Source organism: Mustela nivalis (genome assembly GCF_964662115.1).
Source record: "Mustela nivalis genome assembly, chromosome: 8".
NCBI classification, from domain to species: Eukaryota; Metazoa; Chordata; class Mammalia; order Carnivora; family Mustelidae; genus Mustela; species Mustela nivalis.
In genome coordinates, this window is record NC_139027.1 from 59190318 (window position 1) to 59211847 (window position 21530).

The following is a 21530-nucleotide window of genomic DNA, read 5'->3' on the forward strand; positions in this document are numbered from 1 at the left end:
TACACCTACTAGGATGGCTAAAATAAAACAGACAAAAGATGTGTTGGTGAGGATAAAGAACCAGAGCCCTCATAAACTGCTGGTGGGAATATAAAAAGATGTAGCCATGTTGCAAAATAGCTTAGCAACTCCTCAAGAAGTTAAACAAAATTACCACATGACCCAGCAGTACCACTTCTAGGTGTATAGGCACAAATATTCATATCAACATTATTAATAATAGCCAAAAAATATAAACAACTCAAATAATCATTTAGGATAAATAAAATGCAGTATTCATACAATACAATATTTTCAGTAATAAAAAGGAACAAATTATTGATACATGATATACAGGGATGAACCCTGAAATTATTCTAATTGAAAAAAACCAGTCACTAATCACCATATAGTAAGATTCCATTTATACGAAATGTCTTCAGTAAGCAAACAGAGAGAGGCAGAAGGTAGATTAGGGGTTCCCAGAGCGGAGGTAGAGTAGGAGTACAGGGCAGGTGGAAAAGGAATAAGAGGGGAGAGGAGTTCCAGAAGAATAGGGAGTGACTGCTAAGAAGTACAGGTTTCTTTTGGGGGTGATGAAAATGTTAAAAACTTAGATATCACATGATGGTGGTTAGGAATACACTGAAACCACTAAATTGAACACTCAGGGTGAACTGTATAGTATAGTACATGAATTATATCACAATAAATGAGGAAAAGGAGGAGGGGAGGAGGACCACCCAGAATAATGAAACTAGTTATAGTCAGGTGTTGGGTGGAACAAAGGGAAAAGGATCCCGAGATGGGAATATGATAGATGAGATGGAAGAAATACTTTTTTTTTTTTTTTTTTTTTAAGAACAAGAGCAAGGTGAGAGAGAATCTCAAGCAGGTTCCATGCCCAGCACAAAGCCCTATACAGGGCTTGATCTCACAACCCTGAAATCATGACCTGAGCTGAAATCAACAGTCAGACACTTAACTAACTGAGCCACCCAAGTGTGCCAAGGAAATATACTTTTTTTCCCTTTAAGATTTATTTATTTATTTATTTATTTATTTGACAGACAGAGAACACAAGCAGGCAGAGAGAGAGGAGGAAGCAGGCTCCCTGCTGAGCCGAGAGCCCGATACAAGGCTCAATCCTAGGACCCTGGGATCATGACCAGAGCCGAAGGCAGAGGCTTTAACCCACTAAGCCACCCAGGTGCCCCAAGGAAATATACTTTTTAAAAAACTAGTTCTTACTTGGGAAATCATATTACAATTTCATTAACTTTTAAGTTAATTAATTCAACGAGAATGGATAAGTATTTTCTAAAGCAAAATACAATAAAAAGAAATAAAGCTATCTGTGTTTTGAATTAAAAATATAACCACACTGAATGCTAAAAATAATGGAAAAATTTTTGATAAAGAATAGGATATTTACATACATATACATACATTTATATGATGCAGTGAGTATAGAATCACTTTGGTATTCCTGCCATAAATTCATAATCTGAACCTATTCATGAGGAAACAACAGACTAACTGAAATTGAGGAACACTCTCCAAAACTATAAAGGTCATGAAAAACAAAGAAAGACCAAAGAATTCTATCAGGTTAAAAGGGAGTAAAGAGATAGAACAGTTAAATGAAACATATGACCCTGGACCAGATACTGATTTTTTTTTAAGTACCTTTTCGCTAGAAATGAAATTATTAGCATAACTAGAGAAAAATGAATTAGATCTATAGATTAAGGAACAGTACTGTATCAATGTTAATTTCCTGATTTGATAAACTGAACTGCAGTTACCTAGGAAAATATCCCGGTTTTCAAAAAATACACACTTAAGTGTTTACAGGTAAGGGGACGTCATGGGTAATGATAAGAAAAAAGTGACATAGAGAGCAAAAGAAAATGATAAAGCATATATGATAAAAAGTCACCACTTGGGGAATCTTGGTGAAAGGTATATTGCAAGGGCGCCTGGGTGGCTCAGTGGGTTAAAGCATATGCCTTTGGATTGGGTCATGATCCCAGGGTCCTGGGATCGAGCCCTGCATCAGGCTCTCCGCTCAGCAGGGAGCTTGCTTCCCCCTCTCTCTCTGCCTGCCTCTCTGCCTACTTGTGATCTCTGTCTGTCAAGAAAAAGAAAAAAAAAGGTATATGGCAATTCTTTGTACTACTTTTGCAACTTTTCTATAAATCTGAAATTATTTCAAAATCACTACTCTTTTTTAATTAGAAATAATGATTCAATAATATACCTCCTGTTAGAACCTTAGTACCAAAGATGGTACCTATATCAAAAGGTTATTTACAAATAACCTCAGTGAATAAATAAATGAGAAAGGTCAAATCTTCCTAATGGAATTCCAAATAATGTGAGAGGAATAAAAGAAACAGAAAATCATCATTAGAATACAGTAATAATTGCTGCAGCCAAATCTACTAAAGAATTTAAAATCAGTGGTAGAAACTTGAAAGAAAAACAGGATATTTACACAACCTAAAGTTATCTCCCCTCCAAAATTTATTACTTCTATGGTGACTTGAACATAGGTCCACAAATTCTTTGATACTCCTCCCTCCAGTAGATGGAACTGAATTCCCCCCTCCATGAGTGTATGTTGGACTTAGTGACTAGCTGCTAACAAGTTGAGTATAGAAAAGAATAAACAGGGACACCTGCTTGGTTCAGTTGATTGGGTGACTGCCTTAGGCTCAGGTCACGATCCTAGGGTCCTGGGAACGAGCCCCACATGGGATTCCCTGCTCCTCGGGGAGCCTGCTTCTCCCTCTCCCTCTGCCTGCTGCTCCCCCTGCCTATGCCCTGGGCCCTCTCTCTCTGACAAATAAATAAAATCTCAAAAAAAAAAAAAAAAAAAAAAAGAAAGAAAAAGCAAAACCAGTAACCTGTACTGAGAAATCTGTCAGACTACCTTAACCACATGATCAAAATGACCACCACCAAAAATATCTCACACTACTACCATGTGCCCTCTGATATGATGTGATGAGGGCATTTCACGTCTGTGGCATCTTCCCCAAGTCCATAATCCAGGGTAATCATTAGAAAAATATCAAACCCAATTTGAGGGACATTCTACAAAATACTATTCAGCACTCTTCAAAACTATTAAAGTCATGAAAACCAAGGAAAGGCTGATAAACTGCCATAGATTAGAGAGGCTAAGATGTGACAACTAAATGCCGTATGGTATCCTGGATTATATCCTCAAACAAAAAAAGATTATTAGTGGAAAAACTAGTGAAATCCAAATAAGTCTGTAGTTTGGCCTAACAGTAGTACATTAACATTAATTTCTTAGTTTTGATAAATGGCCATGGTAAATTTATTTACCCTAATTTTATCCAAAGGAAGCTGGGTCAAGAGTATACAGGAATTCTCTGTACTATCTTTGCAACTCTTCTGTAAACCTAAAATAATTTTAATAAAAAGTTTTTAAAAAATAAATGAATTAACCAATTTTTAAAAGATTATTCTGTAAATTAGAGCACACTTCAATTTATAGCTGAACCATTAAACTCAATTTCTAAACTGACTTATTGCATGAACAAACTCAGTTTCAATTAAGTTATTTTGAGATATCGTATTACTACATACTCATTGCATTTAATGATTTTTGGAGGGGGAGAGAAAAGAATGAAAGATAACAAGGAAACTGTTTTGTGGGATAACAAGATTTTGGAATAATTGGAAAAAGACTAGTAAAATAAAATAAGGGTAGTTTTAAAAGATTAAATTACCATATTAACAGTACTCTAAACAGTATTCTAAACAAACAGGAAATCTGGAAGGTTCCCTTGAGGAGTATAACCACAGCAATAACAGAAACAAAGGACCAGAAGGGGCTAGGAAAGTGTTAAGGGCTATCATAAAAGCCTATAACACAGGTTCCCAAGCTTTCTGGGTTTACAAAGCCTTTAATGTGTCAATAACCTTGTGGACCTTTTTCCACAGGCTAAAGGTCCAAACTTAAGAAGAATGTATATCCTAACAACTTGGCATCTATGCTGGGCACTGCATAACTTCTCAAACCTCAGGGGACACTGCCTTCCTCCTTCCCTGTTCCATATATATTTTCACATGGTACTTGCTCTTCAAAATAGCAACTGCCAAAACTCAGCTTTGTAAAAATATGCTATTAATGAAAAGAATAGAGCAATCTAATTTTGAAAATGAACTACCTCAAGCTAGTAGTTTGTGTGGTTTCCAAAAGATGTTGCCGTATTTCCCTCAAAATTTTTAAGCATCCTTTGACATACCTATAGAGTTCTCTCCAGTGCCTTTAAGGCTCCACAGTGCAGTTTGGGAACCATGTCTTTGGCAAAAGACAACAAAGGATGCCACCAAGGAAGCAGCAACAAAAAAACTGGAGAAAGAAAAAAGGTATGCCTCAGAGGAAAAAAAAACCCCGCAGATCCAGAAATGTTGCCTGGAAGTATAACAAGAGTGCAAACACTTGAGCAGTTTCAAAACTTTTAAAAAACAAAACAAAACAAAACAAAAATTACTGTATTTTTATTTTTAACTATCCCCCAACAGTGCTTGCTTCTACGGACGAGAACAAACCTCTCTTTTTTTTTTTTTTTTTTTTTTAAAGATTTTATTTATTTATTTGAAAGACGGAGATCACAAGTAGGCAGAGAGGCAGGCAGAGAGAGAGAGAGGGAAGCCCGATGCGGGGCTCGATCCCAGGACCCTGAGATCATGACCTGAGCCAAAGGCAGCAGCCCAAACCACTGAGCCACCCAGGCGCCCCCAAACCTCTCTTTTTTAAATGAACGAATAAACCTGTTCAAATGTTTATACTAATTTGACAGCTTTATATGTGACATAGCTAAACTACATTATTCTCACTTGTAACACATATGCATACACACGTATTACAAAAATGGCTGGAAAAAAAGAAACAAAATTGAATTCAAATTTTCAATTCAATAAATGTTTCTGGAGTACTAATAGGAATTGCCATGCAGCACCCACCAAAGCCGTACCTCAGACTGATACAAGAGAAAGAATCATATGCAATAGTTCGAAAACCTGGCTTGATGAAGGAGTTTAAATGATCAGGGGACTTCTAAAATGACAGAATTGCCAGCACCATTCCACACCTACAAGCTCAGGCTTTCTAATGGACAAGGAAATCTCTACATCTGCAGAGTACTCCAAAGATTCTGAAATCAGCTAGTCTAAGAGGAGATAACTAAACCAACACCGACCAGTAAAACTTTTCATGATGGAAATGATCCATGTTTGCACTATCCAGGAGAGTAGCCCCTAACCACATGTTGCTAGTGAGCACTTGTAATGTGTGTGGCTAATGAGACTGAAATACTAAATTTTTAATTTCATCTAATTTAAGGTAATTTAAGTTTAAGATGTAAATAGCCACATGTGGTTACTTGCTTCTGTACTAGAAAGCACAGAATTTGATTTATGTTAAATACCCATTCTTCTAAATTATCCAAGTTGTACCTCTGATTTAAATTAGATGATCAGGGCGCCTGGGTGGCTCAGTGGGTTAAGCCACTGCCTTCGGCTCAGGTCATGATCTCAGGGTCCTGGGATCGAGTCCCGCATCGGGTTCTCTGCTCAGCAGGGAGCCTGCTTCCTCCTCTCTCTCTCTCTGCCTGCCTCTCTGCCTACTTGTGATCTCTCTCTGTTAAATAAATAAATAAAATCTTTTTAAAAATAAATAAATAAATAAATTAGATGGTCAGGGGCACCTGGGTGGCTCAGTAGGCTAAGCCTCTGACGTAGGCTCAAGTCATGATCTTAGGGTCCTGGGTTAGAGCCCCGGATCAGGCTCTCTGGTCTTTCCTCTCTCTCTCTGCCTTCCTCTCTGCCTACTTGTGATCTCTGTCTCTCAAATAAAAAAATAAAATCTTAAATAAATAAACAAATAAGATGATCAGAAAACTAGGTAAACTTTATCCAATTTCACAGTCTGAGTCTTTTATAGTTGGAGACTTTATCCAATGTCAAACTTTTTCTTTCCTCACAATAAAAGTCCTCTTTGAATTAGTCCTAAAAAAAGTCTCTGCAAAAAAATTTGGATATTTTCTTTAGCCGGAAGAAATTTACCTGAGCCAATGTGCTTCCCTTTTTGCCTCAGCTGCCAGTAAACTCAGAACCAAGTCCCGTGTCCAGTGGTAACTCCTTCTAAGTATCTAGTAACATGCACTCTCTGCTCCTCTAAGACTATCTCTGTTCTATTTATATACCTAAATTAGTCAACATAATGTTATTTTAAATTCTTAAGTGGACAAACTCTTTTGGACATAGGCAGAGGATCAACTTTTAAAGTGATAACTTCTTTGATTAAAGTCAATGTTTTTACTGTTAACTGAGCTTTAAAGTCAACTTTTTAAGTGTTTTCTCATTTAAAAAGTACTTTTAAAATAACAACACTGATGGGCACCTGGGTGGCTCAGTGGGTTAAGCCGCTGCCTTCGGCTCAGGTCATGATCTCAGGGTCCTGGGATCGAGTCCCACATCGGGCTCTCTGCTCAGCAGGGAACCTGCTTCCCTCTCTCTCTCTCTCTGCCTGCCTCTATACCTACTAGTGATCTCTCTGTCAAATAAATAAATAAAATCTTTAAAAAAAAAAATAACAACACTGGGGTTAATAACAAAAAGAAATATTTTAATAGAACAAATTTACTAAAGAAAATCTTTAAGTGCCAGTTAACAAAGCTGCCTAAAAATATCACTATAACAGCGATTAAATAAGACAAACATAAACGAACATCCTGTTGTAATTCTATATGAACATCCCTATTGAACATTCAATTGAAAAAGCTTGTGCAACTTTTCTTCAGAACATTGGACTATTTTTATATCATGCAGTAAACTACTTCAGTGGCTCTTTTGTTGAAATTTCCCACAAAATAAGAACAAACACATTTGATACATCAATAGCACATTTCTAAAGATGCCTAAAGTCCCTGAGCATCTAGTTGCAAAACTAACATCAAACTAACCTACATTATAAGAGTAGAATCTCTTCACATAATCCCTTAAAATTTCATTTTTAAAAAAATCAACCTTTAAAATAATAAACCAAAATTTGATACCAAATTAAAGAAAGGGAATTTCACATTACTGAAAGATACAATGTACTAAATGGATTCATTAAAAAAAAAAAACCATGATAGAAAAATATTGTTTATAAAAAATTGTCAAAAAGAAATGTATCATAGGGGCGCCTGGGTGGCTCAGTGGGTTAAAGCCTCTGCTTTCGGCTCAGGTCATGATCCCAGGGTCCTGGGATCGAGCTCCGCATCGGGCTCTCTGCTCCATGAGAAGCCTGCTTTCTCCTCTCTCTGCCTGCCTCTCTGCTTACCTGTGATTTCTCTCTGTCAAATAAATAAATAAAATCTTAAAAAAAAAAAAAAGAAATGTATCATAAATATCACACATAGTCACCTTAGGATACACACACAAATGTTAGCAAATGAATTCTATTTTGGAAGAATTCAATTAGTCTCCTTAACCAACTTACTTACTTGAAGTGATTAAAAAGTAAACAAAGTTATAAAACCATATGAATGACTTAGCTCCAGAAGCAATAATATGTCGTCCCTTTCCCCAAAAAGCCAAAGTACTGCCAAAACTTGGTTAATTTCAGCACAGTGCCTCTTGCTAGCATGCTCCCTGTTTTACTTCCACCTCTCGGGTCACTCCAAACTTCTGTGCTAGTTTGTCTTTCTCTAACACTCTTAAATGTTGCAGTTACATTTTCAGTGTTCTTGCTTTTTCTCCCTTATTGTCTAAATAGTTCTCTTCATCACTTATCACTTAAATAATCAGATAATTTACAAGTGTTACAATGGGTAACATTTATTGAGTGCTTACTGTATATCAGGCACTATTCTACCTACTTTACAGGTATTATTTAATTGTCAAAACAACTTATCACTTAAATAATCAGATAATTTACAAGTGTTACAATGGGTAACATTTATTGAGTGCTTACTGTATATCAGGCACTATTCTATCCACTTTACAGGTATTATTTAATTGTCAAAACAACTTTATGCTGGAAGCACTGTTAATATCATCACCATTTTACAGATACAGTACTAAGAGGTTAAGTAGTTTGTCTAAGGTCGCACAGACAGAAAATATGTATTTTTGTACATACACAGATATAAATGTTCCTTAAAGCTATAGTAAAGTTTCTTTTGGGGTGCCTGGGTAGCTCAGTCAGTTAAGCATCTGCCTTCAGCTCAGGTCATGATCCCAGTGATCTTGGGATGGATCCGCGTCCAGCTCCCTGCTCAGCAGGGAATCTGCTGCTCTCTCCTTCTGCTCCTCCTTCCCACTCATGCTCTTACTCTCAAATAAATAAATTAAATATTTTAAATAAATAAAAGCTGCTTTCTATAGGGCTGAAAGGCAGGCACAATGGGCTCTCCTCTAGGTCTGTTTTGTTTTGTTTAAGTAGGCTCCACACCCCATGCATGTTCAAGCAGGGGTGAGGGGGTGGGGAGAGGGTGTTTGAACTCACACCCTGAGATCAAGAGTCCGATACTGAACAGACGGAGCCACCCAGGTGCCCCTAGGCTCTCCTCTATTCTTACCCAGTTAGACTACAAATTAAACTAAAAGTCTGTAGGTTGGGCATAGTGAAGAGAAAAAGGTACTAAACTCGATTCCACAAATACTAGCTGCAAGTAACTCTAAGATTTAGAGCAGAGGCCAGTAAACATTCTTAAAAGGACAGATAGTAAATATCTTAAACTCTGCAGCGACCCAGTCTATGTAGCAACTATTGAACTCTGCCATTTTAGTGTGACAGCAGCTACAAACAAATGGACATGGCCAAATTCCAATAAAACTTTATTTACAAAAGAAACAGCTTGGACCAGGCCAAAGTCTGCCAACAATCTAGATGCATACTGAATCTGGTGTGGAGGAAATCGTGATTTAAGTATTACAATATCGAATTACAGCATTCAGGGGCTTCACTATTTTCCTTAAAAACCGACTATAATTAGGGGAACCCTCCTACACTGTTGGTGGGAATGCAAGCTGGTGCAACCATTCTGGAAAACAGCATGGAGGTTCCTCAAAATGTTGAAAATAGAACTGCCCTATGACCCAGCAATTGCACTACTGGGTATTTACCCTAAAGATACAAACGTAGTGATCCGAAGGGGCCCGTGCACCTGAATGTTTATAGCAGCAATGTCCACAATAGCCAAACTATGGAAAGAACCTAGATGTCCATCAACAGATGAATGGATCAAGAAGATGTGGTATAGGGGCGCCTGGGTGGCTCAGTGGGTTAAGCCGCTGCCTTCAGCTCAGGTCATGATCTCGGGGTCCTGGGATCGAGTCCCGCATCAGGCTCTCTGCTCAGCAGGGAGCCTGCTTCCTCCTCTCTCTCTCTGCCTGCCTCTCTGCCTACTTGTGATCTCTGTCAAATAAATAAATAAAATCTTTTAAAAAAATAAAAAAATTTAAAAAATTAAAAAAAAAAAAGAAGATGTGGTATATATACACAATGGAATACTATGCAGCCATCAAAAGAAATGAAATCTTGCCATTTGCGACAACATGGATGGAACTAGAGCGTATCATGCTTAGTGAAATAAGTTAAGCGGAGAAAGACAACTATCATATGATCTCCCTGATATGAGGAAGTGGTGATGCAACATGGGGGCTTAAGTGGGTAGGAGAAGAATAAATGAAACAAGATGGGATTGGAAGGGAGACAAACCATAAGTGACTCTTAATCTCACAAAACAAACTGAGGGTTGTTGGGGGGAGGGGGTTTGGGAGAAGGGGGATGGGGTTATAGACACTGCCGGGGGTGTGTGCTTTGGTGAGTGCTGTGGGTGTGTGGACCTGGCGATTCACGGACCTGTACCCCTGGGGATAAAAATATATGTTTATAAAAACTAAAAAATTTTTAAAAACCGACTATAATTGAACTTTTGTACAGCTGAATTTCACGTGAAATAAATATTTAAAATCTAGACAAAATACTACATGTAACAATTCCAGTTTAAAAAAAAAATTCCATAAAACTACATAAAATTACTAACAAAGTAACATATCAATTTATTACCTACTAAAATTAAATCTACCTTTGACAATTCATCAAATGGAAAAGACAATTCGGCTATTTCCTTTCAAGGAATAAGGTGTTTAAGATTCAGATAACTTGTAACAGGAAGTTCTACAAAGTAAAACTTTCTGCCCTATCCCCTCATTCAGTAAGATTTTAGCACCTGACTATCTACACCATTTTTCCTCCTATTTTTCTTGGCAACTTCAAGAGCCACAGAGATAATCTGTCCCACACTTCAGCCTATAAATTCCTTGGCCAACCTTTTCACTCCCCAAAATCTTTTCCTCCATTCTATCTCAACCGCAAATTGCCATTGTTATACCCAAACTAGCTGAGCTACAGTCTGATAGTACAAAAGATGACCCATTCAAATATAGGAAGAAATTCTACTTAATTAAAAAAAATTAAGGCATACTCCTATTTAATGTATATGGCACAATTAAAAACACATTGAGGATGTGTGCTTATTTTTTTCATTAATTTTTTTAAGATTTTATTTTATTATTTTTTTAAAGATTTTATTTATTTATTTGACAGAGAAATCACAAGTAGATGGAGAGGCAGGCAGAGAGAGAGAGAGAGGAAAGCAGGCTCCCTGCCGAGCAGAGAGCCCGATGCGGGACTCGATCCCAGGACCCTGGGATCATGACCTGAGCCGAAGGCAGCGGCTTAACCCACTGAGCCACCCAGGCGCCCCAAGATTTTATTTTTAAGTACCCAAGTAGAGCTGGAACTTATAACACTGAGATGAAGAGTCGCATACTCTATCAACTGAGCCAGCCAGGGGCCCCATGTGCTTATTTTTTTAACCTGGTAAGTAAATGTGATCCAAAGGAGACCACCACCTTTACCTTGTCATTATACCATTAACCACATCCTCCAGAAATGAACAACTCACTCTGGCTCCTACCTCTATTCCCAGCTCTTTTCACTCTTAAACCAACCCCACCTTTAACATATCAAAATCATTGTTCTCTTCACTTTTTCATTGACCATCCTCACTTTCATGTCCTTATTTCCCTCCTTTCCCATCTCATATTCCATGGTTCATCACTATAATCAGTCCTGTGCATTCACTTTCAATTTCCCTGCCCTTCTTTCTCTCAGTTATACACTTCTGAAGAAAAAACATCCCTGGTTACATCCAACTCTGCCTATTTTATGCCTGCACCCAAACAAGGAACAGAGCTGAATTAAAATTTACAAACTTGCTGGTTGCATTCACTTTAAATTTACGACCACAAACTTAAGAAGGTCCTCAGCACTACTCATCCTTCTGCATTTCCCCAGTCAATTCTTGTTTTGACAATTTAATACCTCCTCTCTCCTCAATCTTTCGACACCTCTTTCTGTCACCTCTCCCTTGGCTGATGACCTCTAATATTATTTCCACGAAAAAACAGAAGCCAAGAGAAGAGAATATCCACACCCTCATGCACCAAATCTACCAACTTAGCCTGCTTCTCTGCCCATGTCATCTGCCTCAATCAATTGTCCCTGCTTCTACTTAAGTTCTACCTTTCCACTTGTGTACTAAATCCTGTTCCTGTCCTCTTATTCAAAGACTTTTCTCCTGAAGTTACCTCCTCTCTCAGCACATCATCAATTTTTACCTCTTTACTATTTCCATCAGCATTTCAATGTGCTGCCATCTCTTCTGTGTGAAATATATACATTGACCCTTTGTCCCTCTCTAGCTACTACCTAGTTCTCTAGTTTGTAGCAAAATTCTCTATGAAAAGTATCTATACTGATCATATTCACCACCTTCCCTCTAACCCAATCTAATCATGCTTTGATCCCCACCTCTCCACTGAAACCATTTCTCAAAGTCACCAGCCCTTTCCACCCTGCCAAATCCACTGTCATCTTGCTCAGCCTCTCAACAGTATCTGACACAGTTAAACACCTCTTTCCTGAAACATTGTACACTTGGTTCCTTGGAGAATACACTCTCCTAATTTTTCTCCTTACACTCGGCTTTTCAGTCATCTTTGCTGGCTCTTCCACTTCTTCCCTACCCCTATTATGTTGAAGTATCCCAAGGCTCAGTCCTTCATAATCTACTTAACACCCCATGATTATATATATTCTATCTATATACAAAGAGACTCCAACCCCTTCACTCCCCTGACCTCGAGACTCTTATAATTAACTGCTTAATTAAGATCTCCATCTGGATTTCCTAAACTTTAAGAAAAGCAAACCAATTCTTGATTTCCCTCTCACAACAAACCTTCTCTTCTCCAGGTGTTCCCCTCCATAAATTAACACTGCATTCACCTGCTTGTTTAGCAATCTCTCACTTTACCACCTATCTAATCCATCATTGTCTTACCAACTTCAAAAACTTTGTTTCCAGTTACATATGTGTATACCTTTGTCAAAACCTACTGAACTATACACTTAAAAGTGATGTATTTTACTGGATGAAAAAGTTTAAGTTACACCTCAGTATAATGTGGTGGTAGTATATGTGTGTTAGCTGCATATATCTGACCATTTCTCACCACCTTCACCACTACCTCCCTGCTACGTGGACTACTGCAATAGCCTCCTAACTAGTATTCCTGCTCCCATCTTTACTCATGACAATTCATATTCCATAAACTATCCAGAATAATCTTTTTGAGATGTAAATCATATTATATCACTTCCCTGCTCAAACTTCTCCAACCGCTTCCTATGCATTTAAAATCCAAAAGCCCTTAGCATGACCTCAAGGCCATACATTAACTTACCCCTACCTACTTCTCAGACCTCACCTCTTTATCATATACCCTTTGTTCTAGACTCAATGGCCTCCCAGAAAATCCTAAAACACAATCCTAAAAAACGCTGTATCCAATTATTCTTTAAATGTACTTCAAAAGTACAATGATGTATCTCATTGTATTAAATGGCCAATAGAGAAATGCTTGCTTAAGCCATCCAAAGAAGTGGATCTGGATAAGTACTTATGAATGTAATTTGGCCTTCATAAACTGATGTAATACTCAGAGTACATGCAACATTCTAATGTCCAACTGGAAACCTAAATTAGGATCAGTTAGAGAGAGCCTGGAATATCATATTAAGGAGTTTATATTTTATCTAACAGGCCAGCATCACAAACTTTTTAAGCACTAGGAAAGTTTTATTGTTGTTGATGTTTTTCACTTTTCAAATCCTGAATCACAAAGTCTGCAAAGAGGTGTGGAATAATAGAGAAAATGAGGAGTTACTTTCAGGGATACACACACACACACACACACACACACAACCCTTTTGGTACCCCTACAATATTGAGCCATGTGATTGTATTACCTGTTTTTAAAATAAATTATAATTTTTTTTTAAAAGGAATTCTTATATGACATGGAAAGATCAGAAACAAATATATTTATGCCTTTTAGGGAAAATTTTATATTACTTTAAATACTTTTTTAATGCTAAAACAGAATTAGATGAAATATAAAAACTAGATTAAATATGTTCAAATAGGCAGATGATACAGACACATACACATTATACACATACAATATAATATATACTCATATATAATGGTTCATAAATTAGGGAGCTCCTATCAGAAATGAGCTCTACAACCTAAATTATAACCAAAACTTGTCAACTTTCAAGTAGTTTCCTTAAATACCTGAATAACCTCTGAGAGTTCATAGAGTGAAGACTTTTCTCAGAATCTAAAAACCCACAAATGATAAAAGAACCAGGTAACAAATAAACTAAGAAAAAGGACCACACGGTCTCTTTCCCGCAAACTCATCTCCGGTGGCCTCATTACTTGCCAACAGCTTTGTCAATTAAGTGATTAATAATTAAATGACTTGGAGACAACAATAAGAGTAGGAAATATAAACCTCTGTCATCTCCATATTTGCTAGAGCCTTAACATGGCAATCAAGGAGTGATAAGGAATAGAAAACCTCGCAGTACAGTGTCCTTCTCTCAGATTAATAAGTCATTCAGGTTTTTGTTCCTGACCTATGTTCTAGAACCACAACAACATGTAAGAATCAGGAAGTGGATTCTATTGAACTAAAGAAACTCACACCCCATCAGCGAGAGCAAAGGTGAAATACCATAACACAGCAACAGAGAAAAGAACTTTGAGAAAGCAGAAGCCCCAAAGCCTCTAATCTATAGAATCCATCCTTCGATCAAAGGTAAAGTACTGGGTTGCTCATGGCCTAGATCTAAAAAAAATATCCTTAAACCCTTACCTTCATCCAGTTATCTGTCATATCCAGGCTCATACCCTATGGCCATGGCAAAAGAACGTGGGAAATATTCTCCTCTCCTTAATGACAGAAAGAACACATTCTCCCTTGAAAAACATTTCCTGATTCCCATGACCCTCTTCCATCAACACACTATGCCTTTCCTCAATCTCCTGAGTTTCATCTTCATTCCCTGAGTTTCAAATTCATGCAGAAGTCAGTGTATTTTGAATATACTTTATTCTAGAGTCATGAATGGACACTTGGGAAAGCTGAAAACATTATTTTAAAATACTGCTTCTTAAGCTTTAGTATGCAAACTGGGGATCTTACTAAAATGCAGATTCTAACTCAGTAGGTCTAGGGCATGGTCTGAGAGTCAGCACTTCTAACAGGTGGTCCCAGGTGTTAGAAATGCTCCTGCTTCTCAGAAAACATTTTAAGTAGCAAGGTTCTAAAAGACAATGAAATCTATATTCACAAGTTACCTCCAAAGACACAATACCAATGGAATGCTATCTGTTCTCTCTTTTTAAAGTTTATTTCTTCTTCCCTATACCAGATCTATTTTCTTATCCTCTCAACACTTGTAATTTATCTTCCATGTTATGTTATTACTATAAAATTGAAAATTCTAGAACACCCAAATGCTTCTAGTTTTAAAGAAAGATTCTATATTTAAAGAAAGATTAAAGAAAGTTTTATCAGAAAGACTCAATTTAACAGGTATACCATAATGGCCATCCTTAAAATTGATCAAACCATCTGTTCAACTGCAATCGAATTAAATTTTCATTCTTGCTTTCACATTGAGACATATTAACAATAACTTACATCTCAAAGGGAAAAGAAATTTCTGTGATACTGCAAACTATGGGGAAGAAACTGATTTTGTAACTAAAGATAATGACCTGATATGTTCTATATCCCTTAAAAAAAAAAAAAAAGATTCAGATTTAACCATCTTTAAGTTGATACTCCCAGTACACTGCCTAGTTAAAAAATATTTGTAATGAGGATATTCCTCTTTTCCTAGTTTGGTTAGTAAGTACCCAGTCTTCCAAACCAGAAACCTGGGAGGTCAATCTAGGCCTTTCCCTCTCTCTCATCCCCATCCTTTCCAGACCCCTGACTGAAAGGAGGCCCCAAGTCCTAACCATTTTGTGTCCTAGTGTGCCTCTCCATTTCCTGTGCTCTGCCTTAGTCTAAGCCTTTTCCCTCACCTTACCTACTGCAACAGTAGGCAGACATTGCTGTCTCCAGTCACCCTTTTCACTATGATCCTTACTCCACACTATCATTCAAGTGATTTTTCCAAAATGCAAACCTAATGCATCTTTTGCTCAAAACCTTTCACTACAACCCACAGAATAAAGTCCAAGACACATATAATAGTACAAGCACATAACTTTCCTTGATTGGAATCCCGCCTGCTGCTCTAACATCATATCCCACTGCCCTGCCCCCATCCTGCACTTTAAGCCCCATCAACAAACTGCACTACTTGAATTTCCAGCACATCCCATGTTATTTAATTCCTCCATACTTTTTGCATAGGCTATTGCTTCAGTCTAGAATAGTCTTCATTTCTTCCCCCTTGGCTTTCTGGCCAACTACTATGAATCTTTCAGAATCCAACTCAGATCCCAGGAAGCCACCCCAAGACCTTCCCCTCCACCCTTAAAGAGTTATTTCCTCCACTGCCAACTTTGTAAGTGATAATGGCATTTATTGGGGATTAAATTACTCATTGAATCTTCACAATAACTCTTCCTATAAAATGGTACCATTATTTCTTTTGCAGACATGGAAACTAAATCATAGAGAAATAAATAAACTGTTTGCAAGGATAACCAACTGTTAAGTTATGGAGACAGATTAAAATCCCTACATCATACACATTTGTATTACTGTACCATGATAAGTGAATTTATTTACATGACTGTCATTACCCTGGACAGTGAGCTCCTTGAGGGTGGGGATTATGTCATATTCAATTCTAAAGCCACAGTGCCTGGTGTAAAGTAGGTAATCAGTGCATGTATTTCATGAATTGCACATAAAATAACATCCCTAACAAGTCCAAGAGCAAAGCATTCAGAAACTGGTTTCCCAATATTCAAATATACTTTAAGAGTTCTAAAACAGAGCAAGTTATTTTTTTCATGTAATAAAAAGCATGTTAAAAAGAGAGCTAATACAGACATGAGATTACAGTCCTTGTGGACAATAAAATGGGACTTATTTCCACAGTAATAATATTTAAACACTGTAATAAGACAAAACCCAAAGGACCATTTGCTTAACATTAACTCTTTTCCTCTTACTAAATAAGAATTCTTGCTTACCATTCAAGACAGTAAAAAGAAAGCCCTAAATTTACTTTGCTCAAGTAGAAAGAAGCAAATCGTAGGCCAGAACTACTAATTGCTTCCTTAAGTTTGGCCAAGAAATGTATCCCATTAGGCAATTAAAATAAAATACAGTTGCCTGACTAAGCATATAACAAAAGAATTTCTAAGGTTGTATTATGGACTGGCATTCCATTATTAAAATAATGAAAAATTATTTATTTTAAACCAAGACAAATGAAAAATCAAGAACAAAATAAAACGGATTATCACCACCCCCCAAGAATATAGATTTCTATATTATAACTCTATTAAAATACATGTTACAATAATACATACGCATGTTTACAATATTCAATAGCATTTTCTGTATCTCCTTCAAATTATAAAAAAAATCAAGGTTATGCTAACACTAATGATGAAAGACCTCAAGACCAAATCTACTGTACTTAGTAAGCTCTCAGAGTTACACTCCTTTGAGCCATACTGAAGTGCAGTAATTAAAACCCACAGGGATGATACCAGCAGCAAGAGTGCATACCGCAATACTTGTTAGAGTAATCTGTTCCCTGCCCAGCCTGTACACACTCGTGCACTACAGAAAGGTGTGTCAGCTGTCAGCTGACTTTAGGCCACAGTGAGTTTAGGCCATAGTAAACTCTACCCCCAGACATGTCTTACCATTTCTTGGTACACTCAACCATCAACTCCTGGTAGGAGGCCACAAACTGGAACTTGGATGCATGTTTTCCCACACGCTGCAGTCTCTTCCAAACTGAAGCCATGATGGTCAGTCACTGGAGCAATTCTGGGTTAGCAATACAGCAGCTTTAACAAAGCAGAGGGCCCAAAGCAAAGGAGCTTTGCATGTATGTCTGTACTTTAAAAAACTCAACTACAACTTGAAATGATGTTTGGGGTCCATAAGTCTTCACCCTGTTTCATAGGGTAAATCCCATCTTAGATGAATGGCCCAGTCAAGAACAGTATGATACACATGACAGGATGAATGAGAGGAGGTTCCCTCATGGAGACATCACCATTCCACCTCGGGGACTATATGATGTGTGATCTGGAGGACTGAAAAGCAAAACAAAGAGAGAAAAATATGAGAGAAGCATGAGGAGTGACTACCCACCCATGTTAGATAACACTGCAACAGACCTCAGTTCTCCGCATGTTTTTCAAACAATGAAACAAAACACCAACCTCAAAAGCCAGTAACATCAAGGGTGCAAGACATCAAGGAAGAAATTACAATTCACACCGAAGACGTGGAGCAACACATTAGGTAATCAGCATCAACAACAATCGAGAAACGCCAAGTCGGGGCCCTACCTCCCCCTCCTAGCATCACAGAAAGGCGAGCAGAGCGGGAAAGTCTAGGGATGCTGTTTAATGTCCACTGCCAGTCAGAGGGAGGAGTGGAACATTTCAAAATAAACTTTGTTTTTCAGCTGATAAATAATAGCCTCCAGTCCTAGAATATGTGCTTGGAACAAATTAAGGAGCGAGGAGGAATGCTGTTGTTCAGTCGGAGGGGGAAATGGATGGGGAAAGAGGAGTGGAGGGAAATCTCAAGGCAAAGGGAGGGCAAGGTCCCGGCTCCAGGCCACTCGGGCTCCCCGCCTTCGCTGCCAGCCGGAGGGAAATGGAAACTCCTGCCTGGGCGTGAAGCAGTGACCAGCGGGGCAAGTGCACGGTGCGGGGTGGGGTGCCTCCCTCCCCCTTTCGAAGGGAACCGACCGCCGGAGCCTCCTTTCCTCATGCACAGAGCCCAGACCCCTGCCCCACAGCGGTGGCAGGCGGTGGCTCGCCTGCGGTCCCTGTCACCCAGGCGATGCCAGAAGACCCCAGCCCTGTCCCCAAGACCCGACCCCGCGGCACGTCCACTCCCGCCCCCTCCTCACACCTCTAATCCCGCTGTCGGGCTCAGTCTGGCCCGGTTCCCTCCTCAGCGCCGCTCCTCCGTCGCCGCCGCAGCAGCAGCCGCCGCCGCCGCCACCAAGTCCTCCATCCCCGCCGGAGCCACATGGAACAGCCGAGCCAGCCGCGGCGCTCGCGGGAGCCGGGGTCTGCAGCCCCTCAGGCGGACGGCGCGCCTCACGCCCGCCCCCTCCCGGACGGAGTCGCCCCGCGACCGTCCCCCACCCTACAAAACCCTGACAGAGCCGCCGCTCAGTGCCCACCACCCCCTCCCCCGCCTTCCTCCTCCGCCACCATCATCATTACCTCCCCCGCCGCACCTCTCACACTAACCCTACCCAAGGCGGCTCAACCTCCGTCCGCCCCGCCGCCATTGGCTCGGCACCGCGCGTGCCCCGCCCATCTCGGCGGCCGGGCCTTTCAGCGGTGGGGGCATCTCATTGGCCGACCTGGGTGCCCATAACATAGGCTCCACCCCTTAGTTCTGGAGGTGTTTTTCCCCCAGCCGGACCGCGGCGCACAGTCTACCCTTTTGGAAAAAAAAAAAAAGGAACCCAGCAGGGACGATCCCGCCCACTCTTCTGATTGGCTTGAAGAGGGAAAAGATAGGCGGGAGGAGTAAGGAGTGTTTATAGTGAACGGGACGATGGTTGCTTAAGGTGGACGTCGGTCAAAGGCGCGCTGGGTGCGGGGCGGGTTTTCTGGCTGGAGTCTGAAAGTAGAGCGGGGGCTGGCTTCGGTACAGCTGTGGATAGTGTGGCTGCTGTGGTTTTCTCTCCTGTACTCTCCTATCCCCACCCGAGGAGCTGGGTGCGCCTATTCCTGCGCCACTAGCAACCAGGGTGTTTGCGCACGCAGCCTTGGTTTCACCCGGTTTTTCCTGGGGTTTTTTTCCCATACAAACTGAAGTAATGACCCTGACAACCCACCTAGCGTTCAGTCTACTGGTCCTCAATGGGATACAATTAGCTGAGCTAGAAACGAACTGCTCATGGTGCAATTTCTTTTTGTTCTGATTCTTCAGCATTTGTTTATTTTTCTTGCTTTGCTCTTTTTCCCCTGTAAATGATTCGGGAGTGGCCAGCATATAAAAAGGATGATTCTAGGCAAAGAGGAAGATGAAATAACCTAAGGAGACTGTGAGGGCAGGGACACTTAACATTGCTTTTTTTTTTTTTTTTTTTTTAAGATTTTATCTATTCATTTGACAGAGAGAGAGGCCGGCAGAGAGAGAGGGGGAAGCAGGCTCCCCGCTGAGCAGAGAGCCCGATGTGGGGCTCGATCCCAGGACCCTAAGATCATGACCCGCTCGATCCCAGGACCCTAAGATCATGACCCGAGCCGAAGGCAGAGGCTCAACCCACTGAGCCACCCAGGCGCCCCGACACTTAACATTGTTTAAAAAAGCCAAGGATCCTTTTGAGAATATGATGAAAGCTATAGACACTAACCCAAGGAGAGAATTTTATCCTATCATAAAACGCAAAAATCTGCTTTCAGTTTTAGGTGGTTCACTGACCTCTTAGTGTAAAGAGAGCAAAGAATGATGGGGGGGGGGTGGCGGTCCCAACATTTAAGGAATAAGCGAAGTAAACTGGAAAAGAGACTGAGGAGGAATGGTCAGAGAAGTAGAGCACCCTATAAGCAATCAGCATACAGTTTGAAAAAAAGAGAAGGTAGCTAACATGAAAAGAAAACAAGCAGGTTGGGCCACGGAAACAATTAAGGGCCAATGTTAATCTAACTAAGGATGGAGAACAGTGAATGGACAAAGTAACTGGAAAGTTATCAGGGTCTAGGGAAGGATTCTTTGAAGGACAGGAGGGCAGTGGTGAGTGAGAGCTGATCCCATCTATAGACACAAGAGCAAGAGAAAGGAGAGAGAGAGATTGGAGAATCAGGAGAGATGGGAAGACAGAAAGCTGGAATCCAATATCTAATTTTATTTCCATTTTTAATAAAGTGATCAAAAAATACGCCAAGAACACAATGTGCATTTTACAGAAAAGGACATAGATATCACTTATTTTGTACAGTCTTAATTTTTAAATATTAAGATAACCATAATATTTATATTGATTATTATTTTCTGTACATCTTAAGAGTTCTCAAGTGTCCTTCCTGAGTGGTTTACTAAGTCACTACAACTTACACCCATTATGATCTCATATGGTGATATAGTCTGCATCATTAACAGACTTTAAGTGTATGGAGTTTTTTTTAATGACTAATTTATAGAAATGGTCATAAACTATTTTAATCTAAGTTGCCCTTCAGGAACAATTCACATGATGATGAGGGTTTTTGCATCTTATTTATTGTTCTTCAGAACTTTTCAAACTTTCTTATGTGGTCAGCTTAATTTCATATAATACTCTTTCTCATCCTTAAAAAAGAAAGAGAGAGAGAGAGACTTTATTGTAAAGAAACTATCTTAAAAGCAATTAGTTTGGGGCTGCCTGGGTGGCGCCCAGTTAAGCATCCAACTCGGTTTCAGCTCAGGTCATGCTCTCAAAGTGGTGCAATCCAGCCCCACATCTGGCTCTGTGCTCAGCAGGGAATCTGATTATCTCTCTCCCTCTCCCTCTAGTCCTCCCCCAACACCTGCCCCCCAAATGCACTCTCTCTAAATAAATATATCTTAAAAAATAAAAAAACAATCAGTTTTAAATACATATTTTTTTTGGAGGAGGAATAAGAAGAAGAACAAGGAGTGTATAGAACCCCTAGAGAATTTTCTCAAGAGACTGATAAAGAGTTTCGTATAAAACAGTTTTTCTTTTTAGGGGAAATATTTTTCTTGGATGTAAACTCTTTCATTCTAGCTGCACAGGTAGCTAAGAAGAGGCTGAGGTTCAAAATGAAGTAATTAATGGGGCACCTGGGTGGCTCAGTTGAGTAAGCATCCAACTCCTGATTTCAGCTCAGGTCATGATCTCAGGTCTGGGA

At 39.5% G+C, this 21530-nt stretch overlaps 1 protein-coding gene across 19 annotated transcripts in view; it reads right to left on the reverse strand.

The window, feature by feature from the left end:
* The window catches only part of EHBP1 (EH domain binding protein 1), a 348209-nt gene extending 329184 nt beyond the window's left edge, over window positions 1–19025 (reverse strand). For 3 of the 19 annotated variants that reach the window (XM_082746622.1, XM_082746617.1, XM_082746630.1), the window contains exons 1-2: window positions 18888–18972; window positions 17337–17735 (exon numbers count right to left, since the gene is read on the reverse strand). In XM_082746622.1, the coding sequence (XP_082602748.1) occupies window positions 17337–17440 (104 nt within the window). In that variant the 5' untranslated portion in view covers window positions 17441–17735; window positions 18888–18972. Of the gene's footprint in view, window positions 1–17336; window positions 17736–18567 lie in introns of all 19 variants that reach the window. The other 16 variants (XM_082746623.1, XM_082746631.1, XM_082746621.1 and 13 more) reach the window with 11 other exon arrangements.
* Window positions 19026–21530: the final 2505 nt, after the last annotated feature.